General features: G+C 42.4%; 1 protein-coding gene across 1 annotated transcript in view; it reads right to left on the reverse strand.

Annotated features, from left to right (window-relative positions):
• Positions 1 to 22500, reverse strand: part of LOC143029286 (uncharacterized) — a 114558-nt gene that overhangs the window by 68245 nt on the left and 23813 nt on the right. Inside the window, exons 2-3 of the mRNA XM_076192021.1 lie at positions 2550 to 2664; positions 1057 to 1421 (exon numbers count right to left, since the gene is read on the reverse strand). Of these exons, the coding sequence (XP_076048136.1) occupies positions 1057 to 1421; positions 2550 to 2664 (480 nt within the window). The remainder of the gene's footprint in view (positions 1 to 1056; positions 1422 to 2549; positions 2665 to 22500) is intronic.

Below are 22500 nucleotides of genomic sequence, written 5' to 3' on the forward strand. Positions count from 1 at the left end.
TCCTCATTCTCCTCCTCTTCCACCCCTTGTTCCCCTCCTTCATCTCCTTAATTCTCACATCTCTCTCCTCCTGCTCCTCTCTTCCTCCTCTTTGTCGTCCTCTTTCTCTTTCACCGCTTGCCATACTTCTTTTAACCTCCTATCACAACTTTTCCAGACTTCTCATCTCTTCCCCTCCTCCCCTCTCTTCCCTCCTCCATCCCTCCTCCCTCCTCCCCCTCCTCCCTCCTCCCCCTCCTCCCCCTCCTCCCTCCTCCCTCCTCCCCCTCCTCCCTCCTCCCCTCTCATCCCTCCTCCCCCTCCTCCCTCCTCCCCTCTCATCCCTCCTCCCCCTCCTCCCTCCTCCCCTCTCATCCCTCCTCCCCCTCCTCCCTCCTCCCCCTCCTCCCTCCTCCTTCCTCCTCCATCTTTTAGCCTCATCCTTTGCTTTTGCTCAACGACAAAAAACTTTCATCCATCCTGCCGACTTGGTCTCTTTTCTTTACCTTTTTTACCTTATATGGTAAATTCTCTCTCAGGAACCGTCAGTGCCATTGACGCCACCACTACCACCAACATCAACACCACGGTCACCACTAACAGTAGTAGCGCAACAACTATCACTATCACAACTACTTGTCCTTCATCACCATCGTCATCACCACTCTTTCCATTACAGGTCAACCAATACCACAACCACCAACACCACCACCTTCATCACCACCACCACCACCCTCACAAGCATATGTCGATCATCACCAATGTCATCACCGCTCCTGCCATTACAGGACAACCACTACGATTACCGTCACCTTCACCACCACAAGCATCTGTCCATCATCACCATCGTCATCACCATTCCTTCTGTTACAGGACAACCACCACCACGTACATTACCACCTTCACCACCCAGCGTCTGTCCATCATCACCATCGTCATCACCATTCCTTCTGTTATAGGACAACCACCACTACGTACATTACCACCTTCAGCACCCAGCGTCTGTCCATCATCACCATCGTCATCACTCCAAATTCACTCCACCATTACCACCAAGAACGATGAGGTTCTACTCACGATCTGTCCGGTGCCTCGACGAGGAGTGCCGGCCCCGTTCCTTCCGGTGGCCTCTGGGGCCCTTGAAGACCTCGCTGGGGTCCCCGGCCCCTCCAGACACTGACCCCAAGGTCACAGGCCGGGTCTCTGAGATGGATCCTCTTGATGGTGTACACGGCGCCCGGCGTCAGCTCCTCTCGCTTTTTCCCGCCACTCCGAACACCTGTTAATCCTCCTACTCCTCCACCTCCGCCCCCTCCGCCTCCTCCGCCTCCCCCTCCGCCTCCTGATCCGCCTCCGACGCCGCCTCCGACGCCCGTGAGGCTTCGTCGACCGCCGCTCGTCGTGGGCGAAGCACAGGCGCCATAGGGACCGTCTTCGTCGCTCTGTAGTAAGAAGAGGAAGAAAGACGTGCATCATCATCATCATCATGGGTCTTCATGAATGGGGATTAAAACTCGGGACTTTTTTTCTTCTAATTCTGTACTGGCTGTCTACGGGTGATGTAATCAAGTTCTGGAGGATTGTCATAGGATAGTAGGGATTCAAATGCCTTCGAACATCTATCCTGGAATAATTCTATATCAATCAGAACAAAATATATATGAAATTTGACAATCTTTTTAAAAGGGATAAAATGAGAAATATTCTATGCAACTCCTTTCCTGAACTACATAACACAAGTACAGCGTAAGAGTAGTTTGTCTATGAAATATTTACATCATACTCGAGAATATAGTCTAGTTCTACAACACCAACCGAGAGTCCCAACAAACGACATGACGTCACTTATTCCTCGTGACGTCACCGATTCTTCGTGACGTCAGATTCTTCGTGACGTCATATATTCTTCGTGATGTAATGTTTGATTTTTTGTCTTTTCCAATTTTTTTTTTTTTAGAAGATTTACTATTACTTCTCTCGAAGATGTATTTTATGTATCTTATTCTAATAAACATTAGTTGGTCTCAGAATTGATTTTAGATTTGATTGATCTGGTTTTCCTTCAGAACTATCATCAACTGAATAAACATACTATTTTTTCTAAATAGAATTTACTAATGGACCTTTAGGAAGACATTGCATTCGAAAGAAATATATAAATAAATAAATAAGGATAAATAGGAATAATGAATAGAATAGAATAAATGAATCGAGAAACAAATGTATAAATAGAAAATTGACATAAATAAATAAATGTATACATAGATAAGTAAATAAAGATAATAGAGAAAATAAAGACAAACTAATTATATGAATGAATAGATAGTAAATAAATGAATAAACAAACAGGCAAACAAATAAACAAACGAATGGAATAAAACAACGGAACTTAACTAAAACAAATATACAAATGAGTAAATAAACAAACAAAAAACATATAAACATAAATATATAAACAAACAAATGAAACAAAATGAATAAATAAACAACATAAACACAGACTAACAGACAAGTAAACAAACAAACAAATGAGTGAATAGATAAATAGGTAACTGGTAACTGGTACGTACAGCTCCTCCCTCGAGGAGGTGGCGGAGCTTCTCTCGGGTGCTGAAGACGGGCTTGGAGAGGCCGCTCCGGGAAGCCGGACTGAAGAAGTACAGGGAGCGTCCCCCCACTTTGGTCCTGTGGAGACAACAAAAGGAAAAACAGGTTAGGTTAGGTTAGGTTAGCTAAGGTTACATTAAGTTAAGTTTGATTAGGTCAGCTGAGGTTACATTAGGTTAAAATAACTGAGGTTAGGTTAGGTTAGTTGGGGTTAGGCTAGGTTAGGTTAGGTTGAAGGTATTAAAACAAAATGTGGTTGCAGGAGATGGAAGAAGAGGAGGAATAGGAAGGGAAGAGGAGGGGAAGGGCAAGGAAGAGGAGGAACATGAAGGAAGAGAGGGAAGAGGAGGAGGAAGAGTTTGAAACAAACGAAAGAAAGAATACGGAGAAGAAGGAGAAAGAAGAGGAGGAGGAGGAGGCAGAAAAAGGTGAGTAAGGGGAGGAACAGGAGGAGGAGGTTGAAATGTTGAAGGAAATAAAAAAAAAAAGTGTAAACACAGAGATGAAGAGGAGGAGAAAGGAAGGAAAAGGGGGAGGGGAAGGGAGAGCAAGAGGAGGAACAGGAGGAGGAGGAGCGGAAGGGGAAGAGTGCGCAGGAGGAGGAGGAGAGTTTCTGGTTGACATTTCCTCAAGAGGCTCTTGTGTACAACCTAGATGACGTGTCCTCTCTATTGTTAATTACCTGCCAATGTGAATTCTGTTTCCATTATTCTTTTTTGTCTCTTCGATCTCACGTAGCAGCACATGCACACACGTACACATACGTACACACACACACACACCTACATACACACACACATACACACACATACACACACACACACACGTTCCCGGCTACCAATACGGAGGTCCGGGTTCGAATCCCGCCCAGGGCTGAAATAATTTCAGTATCGCTGCGCTGGGGGTTGTTACTCCAACTGTCATGGGCGGGGAGTTGTGTGTGTTTGTGTGTGTAAGGTCACAGCAATATCCATAGATCGGTCATATATGAGCTATGATATCTCTTCCGGGAGGGAAATAGCTGTCGATCACGAGTCCAACACGTGATCCAAGGCCGGTGTGAATCTCACGCACGCACGCACACACACACACACACACACACACACACACACACACACACACACACACACACACACACACACACACACACACACACACACACACACACACACACACACACACACACACATTCATCTCCGTAACTTTTCACGTGACACCATTCGACCCTAATGACATCCTATGGCCCTGTTCACACTAGCGATTTCAACCGCGGCGGTTGATTTACAGTGCAAGTCAGTAGAGGTATTCAAACGCATCTGCACAGTTTTGCCTTGTCTAAGCAGTGCCGCCGCGGTTTCCGCGCGGTTCAGACCGCTAGTGTGAACAGGACCTAACTCTTATCTCCTTAATCCTTATCTGTTGTGGACCTCCCTAACACAGACAATCCTCACACTTCACACACACCCCGCCCCCCTCCCCTTCCCACTCCCCCGCCCCTTCCCCCTTCCACCTCCCCCGCCACCTCCCTTTCCCCACCCCCTCCACCTCCCTTTCCCCACCCCCTCCACCTCCCCCTTCCCTCCACCTCCCTTCCCCCTCCCCCTTCCCTCCACCTCCCTTTCCCCTGTCCTTCCCCCTCTACCTCTTTTCCCCCTCCCCCGACCTCTCCCCCTCCCTGCCCTCTCCCCCGCTCTTTCACCTCCCCCGCCCCCTCCTGAAATATACCTGAAGAGAAGACAAATACTACAGCAGTGGTTTCCAAACAAGGGGGCGCGCTTCCCCCTCCCCCGGGGTAGGCGTGAAGAGGATACAAGTGGTTGGTGCGTGAAGTCGTTTGCTCAAATATCATTGTTTAATAAGAATGAACAAGTATCCGCTGTTACATACGCGCAATGTATAATTTTATCAGTCATCCCAACCTTTTTTCTATACATGATTATATAATATATATATATATTTTTCCAACCATAAATCACTTTTAATTCCATGCCATCGCTCTCTTGATAGCGTATTGGTTTAAATCACTGTAACTTTGTTACGGGTTAGCTGGGTTCGAATCCTCGGCTCGTCCACGTTTCAATTGCCAACAATGCCTCCATCGAGCGATTCTTCAGTCTCGACTGCGATGGCATGGAATTTAAAGTGATTTGTGGTTGAAAAAAGATATTGATCACTGGGAACCATTCAGTGTATATGCATATATATATATATATATATATATATATATATATATATATATATATATATATACACATAAGCTAAATAATATATAATTCTATGTGGTATCTGCCGTTTTCTATACATGATTATATATTAGAAATAATTAATATATAATTTCATGTAAATACAAAAAAAAGTGGGCGGTGGGCGTGAGGCTCCGCTGGAAGCAAAAATTGGGCGTCATATAAGAGAGTAAAGTAACAAAGTTGTATGGTATAGATATGTGGTATGGGGAGGTTGGCAGTGGATGTTAAGTTAATTTCTCTGCTCTTTTACTTGTTTCTATATATGTTTATTGATTGATTTGTTCGTTATTAATTAATCTATTGACTTTATCTATATTTTTGGTTATTTACTTGATTATTTTTTGTTTATATCTCTCTCTATTGTCACAAGAAATCTGTTCTCTGAAAAAGAAAACATAATTTCTTTTATTATCATAATTACAATTGTTATATTATTATCATTATCATTATCATTGTTATCATTGTTATTATTATTGTTCAATTATATATATATATATATATATATATATATATATGTATGTATATATGTATATTTATATTTATCTGCAGCTACGTACCTTCATAATTTTGTTCCTTCATTAACTTAGGTAGGACGCTCCTCAATCATTCTATTTGTGTCTGCCTGTACCAATCTCTCCCCTAATCTCGTTCTGTTCGTATTTCTTACTCATTTCACATCACATATAATGCATTATCGCTCCACCCTACCCCAAGGATAGTCCGCTCCTGTATGGGCCCATGAACTCTAAACCCGAGTTTGTCACGTAATACTAAAGCCCTAAGGGCTTTATTAATCTTGGGGTCGGATACCAATTGAAAATAAACTTTACTGATCGAGACCCACTCCCACGTAGTGGGAAATGAGAAACCCATAGTAGGACAAAACTCTCAGCTGCAGCAAGCTTTTTTTTTTTTTTTTTTGCCGGCATTGGGTCGCCTCCCCGCCTGGCCAGAGCAGTCGGGAACCAGCGCGACATAGCCTCCAGCAGATCCCGGGAATCCATCTCACTGGTGCGATGGCCACAATAATACGAGTGTAGAGAGGAAGGGCGGATTTCCTTCCACCACATCTTAACCAGCGCTTCTATCCGCGACGCCTCGAGAAAAGCTAGGCAGGGTCAGGTGTGGTGATGCCGGACTAATTAAGTCTTAATTAGGAACGAGCTTAAGAGGCTTCGCGTCGAGGGGCGGAACCTCGGAGGAACCCAGCTTGACAGGTATTCCTCCTCCTCCTCCTCCTCCTCCTCCTCCTCCTCTTCCTCTTTTCCTCCTCCTCTTCCTCTTTTCCTTTTCCTCCTTCTCCTCCTCTTCCTCCTCCTCATCGTTCTCTTTTTCCTGCTCTTCCTACTCCTCCTCCTCCCCCTCTTCTTCCTCATCCTCTTTCTGCTGCTTTTCCTCTTCTTCCTACTCCTTCTCTTCCTATCCTTCTCTTCCTACGTGTCTTTCTCCTCATCCCCTTGTTCCTCCTCCTCCTCCTCCTCCATTTTCACCTACTCTTTCTCCTCTTCCCTCTTCCCCTCCTCTTCTTCGCCTTTCTTTTCCTTTTCCTCTTCCTCTTGCTCCTCCTACTCCTCCTATTCTTCTTCCTTCTCCTCCTCTTCATCTTTCTCTTTTTACTACTATTCCATTCTCACCCTCACGTTCTCTCTCTCTCTCTCTCTCTCTCTCTCTCTCTCTCTCTCTCTCTCTCTCTCTCTCTCTATCTACTCTCTCTATCTCTCTCTCTATCTATCTATCTATCTATATACTATCTATCTATCCTATATATCTATATATATATATATATGTATATATATATAATATATATATATATATATATATATATATATATAATATATATATATCGTTCTATCTATCTCTACCTCTCACTCCTCGTCTCCTTCCCTCTCCCCTTCCCTCCCTCTCCACCTCCCCTACCTCCGCCCCTCTCAACCCCCTCCCTTTCTACTTTCCAACTCCCCCTCCCTCCCTCTCTCCCTACTTAGTCCTCTACTTCTTAAAAAAGCATCATTAATGTTCAAGATCTGAGAAGACGATGAAACAGAAGGAAACGAAGACCTCGAAGTGTCCTTCAGGGTACCAGAGTCCTCCGAAGTATCCAACGAACTCGCCCTGTGGCGATCTCCACGAAGTAAGAAGCACGCACAGGAAGGGAGGGGGAACGGGGGAGTCGCTCTTGAGGCATTTGGTGCTGGTCCAGGTGACCGTGGATCGCTGCCGACACTCCCGGGGAGGCGGGGGAGATGATGAAGGAATTAATCTCAGTCTCCTTCGGGCATCATGATGATGATGGGAACTTTAGTTTGTCGGAACTTTGGAGTCTTTGTCGATATTACCTGTTCTTTCTTTTGATTAGCGTAATCCTTGGCAGGAGGAGGAGGAGAAGAAGAAGAAGAAGGAGTCATTGGTATCGTTATCGTTGTCCTCCTCCTCCTCCTCCTCCTCCTCCTCCTCCTCATTATCATCATCACCATCATCATCAAACATCATCGTCGTCATCGTCATCGTCATCATCATCATCATCATCATCATCAAACATCGTCGTCATTATCAGCACCATCGTTATCATCATCATCATCGCCACCATCATCATCGGGAGGAAAAGGGGTAGAAAGGGAAGGGAGAAGGAGGGGGAAGGGAAGAGAAAGGGGGAAGGGAGAGGGAAAGGGAGATGGCGGGGGGGGGAGCAGGGGACATAGTGTTGCACCCCCACACCCCCAGAATTACTTTTCCATCGACGTATTGCCCCCACACGACGAAGAAAGGACCTGCAGACGAGGAACCAATTAGCGCGCTGACTCGAATCCCGGTCCTCTTTTCAGTCCCCCGAAGACGTTCTTCTTGTTTCTCGAACTCTCGAACTAGATAAGGTCGAGGAGAACGTCTTCAAGTGAAGCCCCGAAGACGACGACACGGGAACCTGAATGAATTCTTTGGTTGCTGGACGCCCGAACTGTGATCAGTTCGCACCTAAATATTTTTTCTTTTTATTTTGACTGATTCCTCTCTTTGTTCTTTTTTATGAAAAAAAAACTCCCACTTCGTCAGTAAAGAGGCAAAACCAAATAAACATATGAATAAACAACGGGATCTTCCTCGATGTCGGAGCCTCCAGTATTTAATTTAATTTACTCCTGAGGACGTCGAACTTGTTGGCCTTCTTGGGTGGCCTTCCTTGGCTCCCTTTGTGTCCCCCGAGCACATTTTTCTTGATCCACAACTGTTTGTTCTTGGAGTTTCATTAATTTATTTTTTCCTCTCTGGCAACTCTCCGAACCAACCACTCCTTCCGTCACCCTCTTCCCATTCATCTATTTCATAATTTTGTCTCTCCTGTCTGTCTGTCTAGCTAGCCCTCTCTCTCTCTCTCTCTCTCTCTCTCTCTCTCTCTCTCTCTCTCTCTCTCTCTCTCTCTCTCACTCTCTCTCTCTCTCTATATCTCTCTATATATATATATATATATATATATATATATATATATATATATATATATATATATATATATATATATATATATATATATATATATATATATATATATATATATATATATGTATAATACATCTATCGCTATATGAGAACTATATCTACCTCTATCTCGATCTCTATTTCTATCTGTCTCCATATTTTTTGTTTTTCTTTCAAGTTTTATCTCCTCGCTTTCTTTATTCCATGCTCTCTCTTCCTCGCTCTCTTTCTAACCCGTTATCTCTCTCTCTCTCTTTCTCACTTTTAAAGTGTTTAAGGTTACTGCGGCTATTGTTGTTTATTTTCTATTGTTGCATTATTTTCTTTCAATTGTTATTTCTTATTGTTTTCTTTTTTGTTTTTCAATGTTATGAGTTTCAATACCATTGTTGATATTTTGTTTAAATGTGATTTGATGCTTTTGTGCTACGTTGGTTTTGTTTGTGTTTCAGTTCTGTTGTTTGCACACCATGGCTGTTTGTACTTTGTTGTTTGTATGTTTCGTGATTTCCGTACTATTTGTGGTTTACTGCTATCTTGATTCGGTTTAACGTCGCGAACCCCCCCCCCCCCCATCAGGACGGTTGCCCCTTGCGAAGGACTTTGTATCGTGGAATTTAATGAACCACGCCCTTGGTCCAACTCGCTGGCTGAAAGGTTCGAACCACCGTCACCTCGACCTCCGCCGCAAGTAGTGACGCTCTAATCCGCTCGGCCAGCGAACATTCTCGCTGTTATCTATATTTTGTTTTTATTTTTGTTGTTGTCTTTTTTATTCTTATTGATGTTACAAATGTTGTTCTTGTTGATATGTACTGTTAGTATTTTTTATGTCTTCTGTTGTGTTTTTGTTATTTATTCTTATGTGTTTTTGTTGATTTGTAATTCTGTATTTATTTTATTTAACCACCTAATTACTAATGTATATTTATTTACGGATTGTATTTATCTCTTTGTTTAATGATTGTTTTCTGTGTTTTTCATGTATCTCTGTGTTGTTATGAGATTTTAGTTGTTGTTCGTGTTGTTTGAGCTCCGTTGTTGATATCCATGATATTCATGATATTTGTCACAATCATTCGTACATTTAGTCATATTTTGTCGATAAGTTTTGCTCATATAGCTGTGGATACCGTGTCAAACTAATAAGCAGGTGCTCGTGAGTTCGATTCCCGGGACCAGCTGCGGCCTATCGCTTTGGTTCCCGAACAGCCCTGGCCAGGCGGGGAGGCGACCCAACATAGGTCTAGAAAAAAAAAAAAAAAAAAAAAATATATATATATATATATATATGTATATATATACAGTATATATATAAATATATATACAGTATATATATAAATATATATACAGTATATATATATATATATATATATATATATATATATATATATATATATATATATATATATACTTTAAGCTCACACGGCTTTGCCCCACCAGGGGTTTCTCACTTCCCACTGCACGACTGCACGGGAGTGGGATAGTGAGTTTCATTATTGCTATTTTTCATGTCGATATGTTTCCTATGTATTTCGCTATTGATTTTGATGCATTTCATTGTTCTTTTTCGTGAGTTTTGCTGCTCTCACTCTTTGCTCCACAGTGCCTCTCCGGTAACGGCAGGTCACCTTGTCATTGCTCTTGCACCGACGTCATCGCCTTAAACCGGATGTTGCACATTTCCGGGAAGGGATTGATCAGGGACCCCCCCCCCCTTCCCCTACCCCTCTCCTCTCCCCCTCCCTCCCTTCCTCCTACCCCTCTCCTCTCCCTCTCCCCTCTCCCCCTCCCCCCTCCAACCTCGTCCTTACTCTTCCTCTCCTCCTCCTTCTCCTTCCTTCATCCTATTACATACATACATACATAGATATATACATAAGTATACGAGTATGCATACATGTATACATATATACATACATGCATACCAAGGACTACTGTTACACAGGACGTGCGCACCCAGATCCCTGGGTCCGCTAGCGGAGGCCATTGCTTTCTTTGTAACCTAACATTTTATATTGGACAAACATATCAAAACTAGAAACCTAACATTGTATATAGGACAAATATATCAACTATTGACTTATTCAATGCAGTATAAGTTAATATAAAATTTTATAGTGAAATAAGAAACTATTCTTAAGGTACTGTTATGCTTTGATACGCCAATTTTAGTCGGACTTAACAGGTATTATTGTATGAGATTAGTGGACACCAGGGATGGCGATTTTTTTTTTCTAATATAAAAAATCTGATTTTTTTTTATTTAAATCAGATTTATTTGATTTAAATAAATTTCTTTTTATAGATTTTAAATATTGTGGGATTGCTATCTGATATGCGATCTGATTGCTAAAGGACATTTTTAGCATATCAATATAAGGAGCAGTGTTATATAGACTTGCCACAAGTATACAAAGAACGGTATAAGCCTACATGTAGTATATATCACTGTGCAGCCCACAACAAGTTTCAACAAGGCTCTTGTTGAAACTTGTTCTAGGTAAGCAGCTTCTCACTGAGTCAGTTGCTGCTTTGGAATCAACCAGGAAGGATGTTTTCTGGACTTAGCAGAGTGGTTCCTTCAGGCAGAAAAAATTATCCTGTCTGGAATTATTTTGAAAAACTACCAACAACTTCTTGGAAAGGGTACCGAGCTAAATGCAAAGACTGCAGCCAGGAACTACAGGGCACTATGTCAAGATTAAAATCTCACAGAGATAAATGCCAAGGTCAGCCACAGCATACAGAAGAAGAAATTGATGACCCAGGTAAATAATTTTACTTATATTGTGTGAATTTCTCCCTTTTCATAAGCAACTATATAAATTTTGTGAACAATGGAGAGCATGTGCAATAAAAATGTGAAGGCCTAAAGAGATGATACTTCAACTTCATAACTTCTAAATTTGGGTAATGACTATATCACTATAATATACTGTATCCTTTCAACTTTGGGGCCTAGATGATTGTTATTCATTTCATTTCATTCAACATTGTGTAATATATTTCATAGGTTCAATTGGAATTCAGCCCAAAGGGATTTAGCCTAACCTAACCCAACTAACCCATTATTTTTAGTGAATTTAAAAGTGGACTGAGTCCTGTGTGGGCTAAATTCCAAGCCCACCTATTTCATATCCTGTTAATTATTTCCAAAAAATTTAGTGGCTTGTGTGAATATGATCATTATCTAAAAAAATAACTACTGTACTCAAAAGTAGCCTAAATCTCACTGTATTCATTCATTTATTTATTCATTTATAAATTATGCAATATGCTAAAATTTTCTGTTTCCATTTCAGGATCTGTATCAACAGCTTCAATCCCTTCATCATCGGCTCCACTTGAATTATCTGCAAACTTGACTCCACCATTAAAAAGGTCACAATCAGACTCTTCCACAGGCGCCACTTCTGCTAAATCATTTTCATCTAAAATAAAGTCATCAACATCTTTGGACACATTTATCATAAAAACTTCAGCCTCTCAAAAGGAAAATCTCGACAAAGAAGTTGCAAGAATATTTGCTACAAATCCACCATTTCGTCTTGTTCAGCATCCTCAGTTTCTCAAGATGGTTCAGAACCTGAGGCCAGGTTATATTCCTCCATCCAGAAAAGATATTGCTGATAAGTACTTGGATCTTGTGTATGAAAAGGAATATAAAAAGTGTGCAGATGACCTGAATAATGAGACTGTATGTCTTTCAATTGATGGGTGGTCTAACATCCATAATGAGCCCATAATTTGTGTCACTCTAACAACATCCACTGGTCAGATTTATTTAGTTGACACAATAGACACATCAAGGAAACCTCACACTGCTGAATATCTTCTACAACTTGTACAAAATTCGATCAAGAAGGCTGAACAAGATTTTGGTTGTCACATTGGAAGTGTTATGACAGACAATGCAGCAAATGTCACCAAGATGAGAAAAGTCTTGGAGGAATCGAGTGAACCTGAGCATACCGTCCTCACATACGGCTTATACCGTTCCTTGTATACTTGTGGCAAGTCTATAACATTGCTCCTTATATTGATATGCTAAAAATGTCCTTTAGCAATCAGATCGCATATCAGATAGCAATCCCACAATATGTAAAATCTATAAAAAGAAATCTATTTAAATCAAATCTGATTTAAATAAAAAAAAAATCCGATTTTTTATATTTTTTAAAAGAAAAAAAAAATCGCCAACCCTGGTGTCCACTAACCTCATACAATAATATCTGTTGAGTCCGGCTAAAATTGGCATTTCAAAGCATAACAGTGTCTTAAAAATAGTTCATTTCACTATAAAATTTTATATTAACTTATACTGCATTGAATAAGTCAATAGTTGATATATTTGTCCTATATACAATGTTAGATTTCTAGTTTTGATATATTTGTCCATATAAAATGTTAGGTTACAAAGAAAGCAATGGCCTCCGCTAGCGGACCCAGGGATCTGGGTGCGCACGTCCTGTGTAATAGTAGTCCTTGATGCATATATATAATCATACAGCCGTACATACAATCATACATACATACACACACACGCACACACGTGCACATACACGCATACACACACACACACACACACACACACACACACACACACACACACACACACACACACACACACACACACACACACACACACACACACACACACACACACACACACACACACACACACACACACACACACACACACACACAGTTCGTTATGTTCTCTTTTATTTTCTTTTTTATTGTTCTCTTCTTTCTTTCTTAGTCTCTCTTCTTCTTCTTTGCGTCGCATTGATCTCATCATTTTTGCATACGAGAGAGAGAGAAATATATATATATAGAGAGAGAGAGAGAGAGGGAAAGAGAGAGAGACCAACCACAAAGCAAATCTCCCTCCCCCCATTGTTTTGTCACAGATTCTGTTGTTTCCCTAAACTGAAACCTGTTTTTTTACTATGATGACCTGATCTGACCTTTGTCCAATTTACACACCCTTGTTCTTTGTGTACGTGGGGTAGGTCAGTTGGTAAAGCTCCCGCCACACAATCATATGTCGTGAATTGGAAAAGCTGCATGACGACTTCGCCTACAGTATTCTAGGCTTCCCGAAGTCCACAACTAAACAATGTGTTTCATATTCGTATTCTAGGTTTAACTTCTCATTCAGCTTCTCAGTATATGATCCAAAGGTGATTTGACGTTTGGAGATTCGAAAAAAAAAAGAATGAAGTCGTTTTTACTCAAACGAACTCAGGAAGAAGGGATCTGTAGGAGGAACTGAGAGGGAAGAAGAAAGCGAGGATTGGGAGGGTTAAGAAGTGGGGAAGCAAAAGTGGGACTTTGGGAGAGGTGGGATGTGTGAAAGTGAGAGTGAGAGTGAGAGGTTCACATTGCTTTTGGATCACGTGCCGGAATCGTGATCGACAGCTATTACCCTTCCGGATGAAAGCTCAGAGCTTATATAAGGTCCGGCCTATGAGTGGTGTTGTGACCTTACACACACACACACACACACACACACACACACACACACACACACACACACACACACACACACACACACACACACACATACACACATACATACATAACTCCTTGCTCATCAGAGCTGGAGTGCCGGCTCCTAGCCCAACAATCCTGAAAATTTCAGTCCTGGGCGAGACTCGAACACGGGTCACCCTGAGTGTGTGTATATATTTGTGTGCGCGAGTGTACACGTCTGTGCACAAGCGTGTTTATGTGTGTATTTATATACACGTGTTTACCATACCGAGTACTATAAGAATGATTCATTCTTGTAATAAAATGTTTCTCTTGCCATAAGTCAACTCATTGACTATTCTGTTTGTATTAGTGGATAGATTGATGTCTATATACAAGTGGGTAAACACCCACACGCACCCACACACACGCGCACACACACGCACACACACGCACACACACGCACACATACGCGTGCGCGCACGCACACAGACACACACGGTGCGTTAGTCATCAATTTGATATGCATTGAAAAAGGTTCCATTTAATCTTACTCCGGTCTATTGCTTTCTCTCTCCCATCTCTCTCTCTCTCTTTCTCTTTCTCTCTTCCTCTCTCTTTCTCTCTCCCTCTCTCCCGCCCTCCCTCTCTCCCGCCCTCCCTCTCTCCCGCCCTCCCTCTCTCCCGCCCTCCCTCTCTCCCGCCCTCTCTCCCTCTCTCTCTCTCTCTCTCTCTCTCTCTCTCTCTCTCTCTCTCTCTCTCTCTCTCTCTCTCTCTCTCTCTCTCTCTCTCTCTCTCTCTTCCTCTCTCTTTCCCTCTCTCTATCTCTCTCTCCTCTCTCTTTCTCTCTCTCTCTCTCTCTCTTTCTCCCCCTCTTTCTCCCTCTTTCTCCCTCCCTCTCTCCCGCTCTCTCTCTCTCTCTCTCTCTCTCTCTCTCTCTCTCTCTCTCTCTCTCTCTCTCTCTCTCTCTCTCTCTCTCTCTCTATCTATCAATCTATCTCTTTCAGAGTATGAGTGTATGCGTGAGTATGTGTGTTTGTTTTTGTATGTATATATGTTTCCCTCTTCCCCCCTCTCTTTATTCTTATTTCACATCCTTATTATTTGTACCATCATGCTTCTATATTGTATTTCCCAAAACTTTTTTTTCTGAATTAATTGAATTCAAAGTACTCTTCTTTATTTTTATTTTTTCTGTGTTTACGTCCGTCCCTCTTCTTTATCCTCTTTCTGTCCTCTTAGTTGTATTCGTTGTACATATGAGTGAACATAGTGTGACATCACAACATCAATCAATACATGACCGCGAGCCATCGTATCTGTCTATTCTTGCGGCCATTACATAGGTGAGGAGCGTACGCCAGGAGGCGCTGAGTAGCCCTGTTATACACTTTAGGGACTCTTGGGGGGGCAGGTAATTATCAGTCACTGCTGGGAATCGATGAAGAGTGCGGGACTCGAACCTACAACTAAGCAAATGCGAGACTAACACGCTTCCGGTTACACCACTATTGCGTTGGTCCATTGTGGAAGCGGTCTCACTTTGGTGAAAGTATGGTGTTATTGTGTAATATGAATGGTGAAAACACGAAACTGTGAACACCGTTAGTGCGATTCTCTCCCACCGCTACCACCATTGTACACCTCAACCGCATCACCGTATTTCAATCATCTCTATCACCATTCTCCACTACCAATGCTACAAAATACTGATTACACCAACACCATTTAAGACAACTAACACCTACCACCAATTATTCCCATCAATAAAACTTATACCCACCACCAGATACCCACCACCAAATACTACTTATACCACCGCCAGCACCATTGAAGACAACTTACACCCACCACCTTCACCACCAAACGCCACCACCACCATCATTACTACCACCACCACCTCTTGCACCACATCCGCCTCCCCTTTCTGTGACCGTAACGTTATCTTGATAAGGGAATCCCAGTGGAAGCCATGCGGAGCTGATAAGAACGTTTGTCCAAATGGGCAATGACGGGCAAAGCATTAAAAGCCAAAATGTATAAAAATGCGTGACAATAGGACTTGGTATATCATTTTGGCTATTATTGCATTCGGCCGAAAGTGCAAAACCAGCCTCGTGATTGTTTCAACCTCTCCTGACACTACCCAGTCCTCGTATCAAATGTCCTATGTTTTGTTAGTTAAATGAAAAGTATTCGGTTTAACGTCGCGAACCCCCCCCCCCATCAGAAGGCTAGGGTGGTGCCCCTTACAGAGGATTTTGTTGCGTGGAATTTAATGAGCTCTGCCCTTGGTTCAACTCGCCAGTGGCAGAATTCAAACTGCAACCACCTCGAATTCAAGTAGCGACGCCCCACCCCACTCGCCCAGCGAGCATCCTATTTGAAAAATATTCTATAGATATTGCCAATAGACTACTCAAGTTTTATACATCATCAAAGTAAATTCTCTCAACCCACACCCCATACTACCCAGTTTTCATATTAAATATTTTCAACATTATTCATATGAAAATTATCCTCCATGTATTATCTAAAGACTACTCCATTTTTATGTGGTATGACACTGTTCATATTCTTTCACTACCCTATACTTTATGTTTGTAATCTATCTATATACCAAGGGTTTTTTTTTCCTTACAAGGGAGGTAGTCAAATCAAAAAGCAAGTACCCACTCCACTCCCATTCACAACCCTTTCCTCCCTCTCATCTTAGCTCCTCATAGATGATGGGTCACCCCTGTATCCCGCCCACTACCTTGGGTCAGAAAGAATGCAGCAAGACACAGCACATCCACAGGTAAGCCGCTTCACTTAATTGGCGACCTCACCCCTTCTCCGTCCCCTCATGCAGAAAAAGAGAGAGAGAGAGATGACGGGAAGAAATCCCTTCGGGCTGTGTTACAATATCATTCATACATAACCACTCCCTAACCCCATCCCCTATCCCCCATCCCCCATCCCTTCCTTTTCTAAATCACACTATTATCTACTGTATGTACTGCCATTCTCCACTCACCCGTATCTCCTGCCTTCCCCCCTCCTTGTTCAACAGACATTCACCTCTTTCTCAACGTCCCTTTTACTCTACCCATCCATCTTTGGTCGTCCCCTCAAGTTCACTCCCCCCCCCCACCTCTGCCTTCCACACCTCTTTTACTAATATTTCTTCACTCATTTTTTCTGTCCAAACCACCCTAAAAATCTTTCAGCCCTGTCTACCATCTTTTCCACCCCCACTCTCCTCCTCACCTCTTCGCTTTTCACTCTATCCAACCTTGCAACCCCTACCATACTTCTCAGACATTTCATCTCAAATACAAATTTAACTTTTCCTCTCTTAAATTCCAAGTCTCTGCCCCATATAGTGTAGTTGATATAAGCACCCCTTCATATATCCTCCTCTTTTCATCCACTCCCAAATGTCTATTTCTCATGACACTTTTTAATCGCTTCTCTCAGTCTACAATTTACTTCGACCTCCACTCCTCCCTTTCCTACCGCGTGTGACCCCAAATACATAAAGCTATCCACTTCTTCCTGCCTCTTTCCTTTAAAATGTACTTCCCACTAGCTGCCATCCTCTCTCCTTGTACATCTTATTACATTACTTTTAACCACATTTACCTTCGACTTTCTTCCATCGCATACCCTCCCAAACTCCGTCACTAACTCCCTTAAGCCCTCCTCTGACCCTACCGCAAGTGCAGTGCCGTCAACAAATAACAAATGGCTCACCTCACACTTTCCTCCATTTTCTTAACCATCTCCAGTCACCTGCCCATTACCCTCGCCTTTACCTCCCTTACCACCCCATCCATGTACACATTGAACAGCCATGGCGACATGACACAACCCTGACGCAGTCCTATCTTTATTTCAAACCACTCACTCTCTCCATTTCCAATTCTAACACAGGCTCTACTACTCTCGTAAAAACTCTTGACCGCCCTTTACAGCTTTCCTTAAATCCCACATATCTGGAAAACCTCCCATAGTGCCTTTCTGTTCACCCTATCATCAGCCTTTTCCAAATCCATGAAGGTCCAAATAACATTTTTACCTTTTGCTAAAGCTTTCTCACATATCTATCTTACCACAAAAATCTAATCCACGCAACTCGTACCTTTCCTAAACACATTTTGTTCCTCATCAATTACTCCCTCTGTTCCTCTCATAATCCTCGCAATCAAAACCCTCCCATATACCTTCCCAACTACACGCAATAAATTGAGTGTTTTAATAGTAATATAGAAATTATCCAACAAATATCATCTAAAGACTACATCATTTTTATACACCATGAAAGTATTTGTTCTTTCAATGGCTAATACTTTCTGAAGATCTTTGGTACTTCACGCTTTGAGACACAATCATCGCATTCAATTGGATTAAGATCGATATGCTATGGTCTTCGCAAAGCAATTTCGATCTCTTCCGAACCTGTTCCAATTTTCGTGAGTATAATTGGTTGATCGTCCCAATTTTTTTTAGTCTAATGGGATGGTCGATCTAATTTTCGTAAATGTGATTGGCTGATTGATCCAATTTTCGTGAATCTAATTGATTGGTCGATCCAATTTCCGTGAATCTAATTGGTTGATGGGTCCAGTTTTCGTGAACCTAATTGGTTGATCGACCCCACGTGACTTTGAAGCACGGGTTGCTCTCAAATTGATTACATTCTCTCGAAACAAATTAGAAGGCAGAATGCCCTTTTTCCCAAACACTTCATTTCTGTGTAAATACAGAGGCACAATACCCCTCAACGAAACAAGGAGAGTTTCTCTCTTTCCTCTTCTCTTCTTCCTCTTCTTACCTCCTCCCTCCTCTCTCCTCTCTTCTCTCTTTTCCATCTTCCCTCTTCCTTCATCCTCCCTCCTCCCTTATCCCTTTTCCCTCCTCCTCCCTCCCTCCTCTCTCCTTCCTCATCTCTTCTCCCTTTTCTCTCCGCCCTCTTCTCTCCTTCCTGCTTCTCCCTCCTCTCTCCTTTCTTCTCCTTCCTCCCTCCTTTCTCCTCTCGCATTCCTTCTCCCTTCTTTCTCCTCCCCTTTTTTCCTCCCTCCTTCCTCCTTCCTCCTCCCTCCTTTTCCTCCCTCCTTCCTTCTCCCTCCTCCTTCTTACCTCCTCCCTCCTTCCTCCTCCCTTCTTTCTGGTCTCTCCCCCCTTCTCTTTCTTCTCTCCCTCCACCTCCCTCTTTTCTCCTCTCTCCTCCACCTTCCCTTCTCTCTCCCTTCCTCCCTCCTTCCTCTTCCCTCATTCTCCCTTTCTCCTTTCTCTTCCTTCCTTTCTTTTCTCTCTCTCCTCCCTCCTCCCTCTTTTCTCTTCTCTCTCCCCCCTCCTCCCTTCTTCCTCCTCTCTCCTTTCTCCTCTCTCCTCCACCTTTCCTCCTCTCTCCTCCCTCCTCCCTCTTTTCTCTTCTCTCTCCTCCCTCCTCCTCCTCTTTTCCATGTTCTTCTCTTCATGATCTCTCCTGTTTTATATTTAAGTTTCTCTTGTTCTTCTGTTCTCGACGTTGTTCTCTTTATTTTACTTTCTGTTCTCTCTTTTCGTACGTTTTTGTCTCCGTCTCTCTCTTTCCATCTCTTTCTGTCTCTCCCTCACTCATTCGCTCTTTCTCTCTTTTTCCTCTCTCTCCATCTTTTTTCATTTTTCGCATTTCTTTCTCTTTTTTCTCCTCTCTCTCCCTCGTTTTCTCCCCCTCTCTCTCTTTCTCTCTCCGTCTCCCTCTCTTTCTCCATCTATCTCTCCCCCTCTCTCTCTTTCTCTCTCTCTCTTTCTCTCTCTCCCTCTCTCCGTCTCCCTCTCTTTCTCCATCTATCTCTCCCCCCTCTCTTTCTCTCCCCTTCTCCCTCTCTTTCTCCATCTATCTCTCCCCCCCTTTCTCTCTCTGTCTCTCTCTCTTCTCACCCTTTCCTATACTATTGTAGGAACATCTCCTCACATCCCTTCCCCCTCCTCGCCCCGTTTTTTTTTTTTTCTCTCCTTAATGGTCTCTTCTCCTTCTCGTGCGTGTCCTCCTGCGCCCCCCCCCCACCCCTAGCCAACCACAGAGACCCAGAATTGAGTAATGGCCGGACCCTCCCCTGGTGGCCGGGGGCCACGTCCGATCAGTTCTGGAGATAATTAGTCATTCGCGGAACCGGACATCCCACTTTACGACACTCCTGAAGACAGGGGGCTGTCGTCACGCCATCCTGAGGATCTTGTCCATTGGAGGTGATGGTCGTCTTCGTCACGCCTGGTGGTCAAAAGAAATTTTGGTCAAATTTGGCTCTATCCCTCCTCGGTTGGGTTCTACGGAAGCCTTTGTAAGGGAACAGTGAGTTTCAATCTTTTTCACTCCATCCCCCCCCTTCATGAATTTTCAGCATTCATGTGGATCCCCTTCGTTTTTCTCTCAAAACCCACCCCGCAAAAAATAAGTAAATAAATAAAAATAATAATAATAATGATAATAAAAATATATGATAATAATAATGATATAATAATAATAATAATAATTAATAATTAATAATAAAAGTAATAACATGATTATGATGATGAAATCTTTGCTTTATTATAAAGTTGAAAATCATTTCATGTATCTTCTGTCAGGACAGGGTGATGTATTTTTTATATACTCGTATATTCAGATTCCTCACAGCATTTATAAATGCACCATTTGTGACAGCAAACCATGGACCTCTTTAGATTCTTGTCGTGGCTCTCTTGGGGGTCGTGACACTCGGATTGAGAACCACTGGTATGGGCCAAGTTCCCACACACCCCAAAAAAAAATTCGGGGGGGGGGAGTGCATATGCTACATATAAATACTAAGATCTCACAGAAATGCTCAGTGGTCAACCTTATTATTGTACCTCATCACACCAAAGGAGGAGGAGCATGCCGACAGGAGACCTTTTGGTCCATAACTAGGTCGGATGCAAAGAAAATGACAATAATGATAAGTAAATAAATAGATAAATAAACAAATATATAAAAATGATTATATAAAAGATAATAGAATAAGTAGATATATAGGTAAATTTAAATAATAAACAAACAGGTAAATAGTAAATAATAAATAATCAAGGATATAATAATAAAGAAACAAATAAATAATATGAAATAAATGGAAGGCAATACAGCATCTTGCTTAGGTGTTTATCTAAACGAATCTTAAAGCTTCGAACTGAACTACATTGAGCTACCTCTGCAGGAAGTTTATTCCATTCATTAACTACACGGTTGGCTAAGTTGTTTGAGACCAATACTTCTTGTCGGATTCTCATTCAGTGTGAAAATTTTGTCACTTTTCATGTCGATTCACCTCAGTCTACGCATGTTTAGGGAAAACAGATTCATATGTTTTAGTCGATTTTCGTATGATTTCTCTTTGATATTTGGAATCAGTTTTGTGGCTTGCCGTTTTACTTTTCCGATCTGTCAACGTCTTTAATGGGATTCTGTGACCATGCGGATACAGCATATTCCAAATGTGGACGAACTAACGATTTATATAGCTTGTTAATGAGAGATGGACTTTTGAAGTCATAAGATCGCGCAATCAGTCCTAGGATCTTATTTGCTTTCTCAGAGGCTGAAATGCACTGGTTAGATGATTTGAAATCGTTACTGATGATTACGTCGAGATCCTTTTCACTATCCATTTTTGTTAACGAATTTCCAAATAACTTGTAATCGTATTTACTGTTATAAAGGATTACTACTTACTGTTATAAAGGATTAGACTTACTGTTATAAAGGATTAGACTGTTATAAAGGATTACACTTACTGTAATAAAGGATTACTTCATACTCTTATAAAGGATCACAACTTAATGTTATAAAGGATTAAAACTTACTGTTATAAAGGATTACACATGGGAAGAGAAACAGGAGCTAGGCTGAATCTAACTTCAGTTCATGATTCCCATTCTCTCTTTACACAAAAAGCAACCAATTACGATTAGACGAGTCTATTTTTATTTAATTAAACTAGTTACATTTTACGTTGTCAGTGGAGACCCCGCCCCCTTTCTCTGCCTCCACGCATCAACCAATCACATGGGACTACGAGGACGCTCCCTCCTGAATATTGACCAATAAAATTCTTCTGGGGATCAAAGACCCCGCCTCTCTTCTCAACACCCTTGATATTAACCAATCACATAAGGCGTGGGAGGAGCCTCCTCTGAGTCCAACCAATCATGTTCCTCATTGCAAGAGATGGCTCTGCCCACTTTCTTGACTTTCACGTATTAACCAATTAGGTAACAGGAAAGGTTACATCACCTTTCCTTTAACCTCCCCTTCCCCACTACCTCTCCCCTTCCCAACCCCGCTCCACCTTTTCCCTCCCCTTCCTCTTCCTATCCCTTTCCCCACTAACCTCCCCTATCCCTTTCCCTTCACTCTTTCTCTCCCCCCTCTCCCTCATCTTCTACCTCTCCCTTAAACTTCTCCCTCCATCTGCCTCCTCTGCCTCTATTCCTCAACCTTCCCCCACCCCCTTTCTATCCCCCCTTCTCCCTCTCTCTCCCTTTCCCCCTCCCTTTCAACTTTCTCCTTCCCTTCAGCCTTCTTCCGTTTCCTCTCCCTTCTCCTTTCCCCTTCCTCTCTCCCCTCCTTTACCCCCTCCCCTTCAATCTACCCTCTCCCTTTCCCTTTTACTTCCCTCTCCTCCTCTCCCCCTCCTCTTTCCCTTCTCTCTCCCCCTCCCCCTCTCCCCCTCCC

This window comes from Oratosquilla oratoria, chromosome 10 (genome assembly GCF_046742065.1).
Source record: "Oratosquilla oratoria isolate Oo_2021 chromosome 10, ASM4674206v1, whole genome shotgun sequence".
In the NCBI taxonomy this organism is placed as follows: domain Eukaryota; kingdom Metazoa; phylum Arthropoda; class Malacostraca; order Stomatopoda; family Squillidae; genus Oratosquilla; species Oratosquilla oratoria.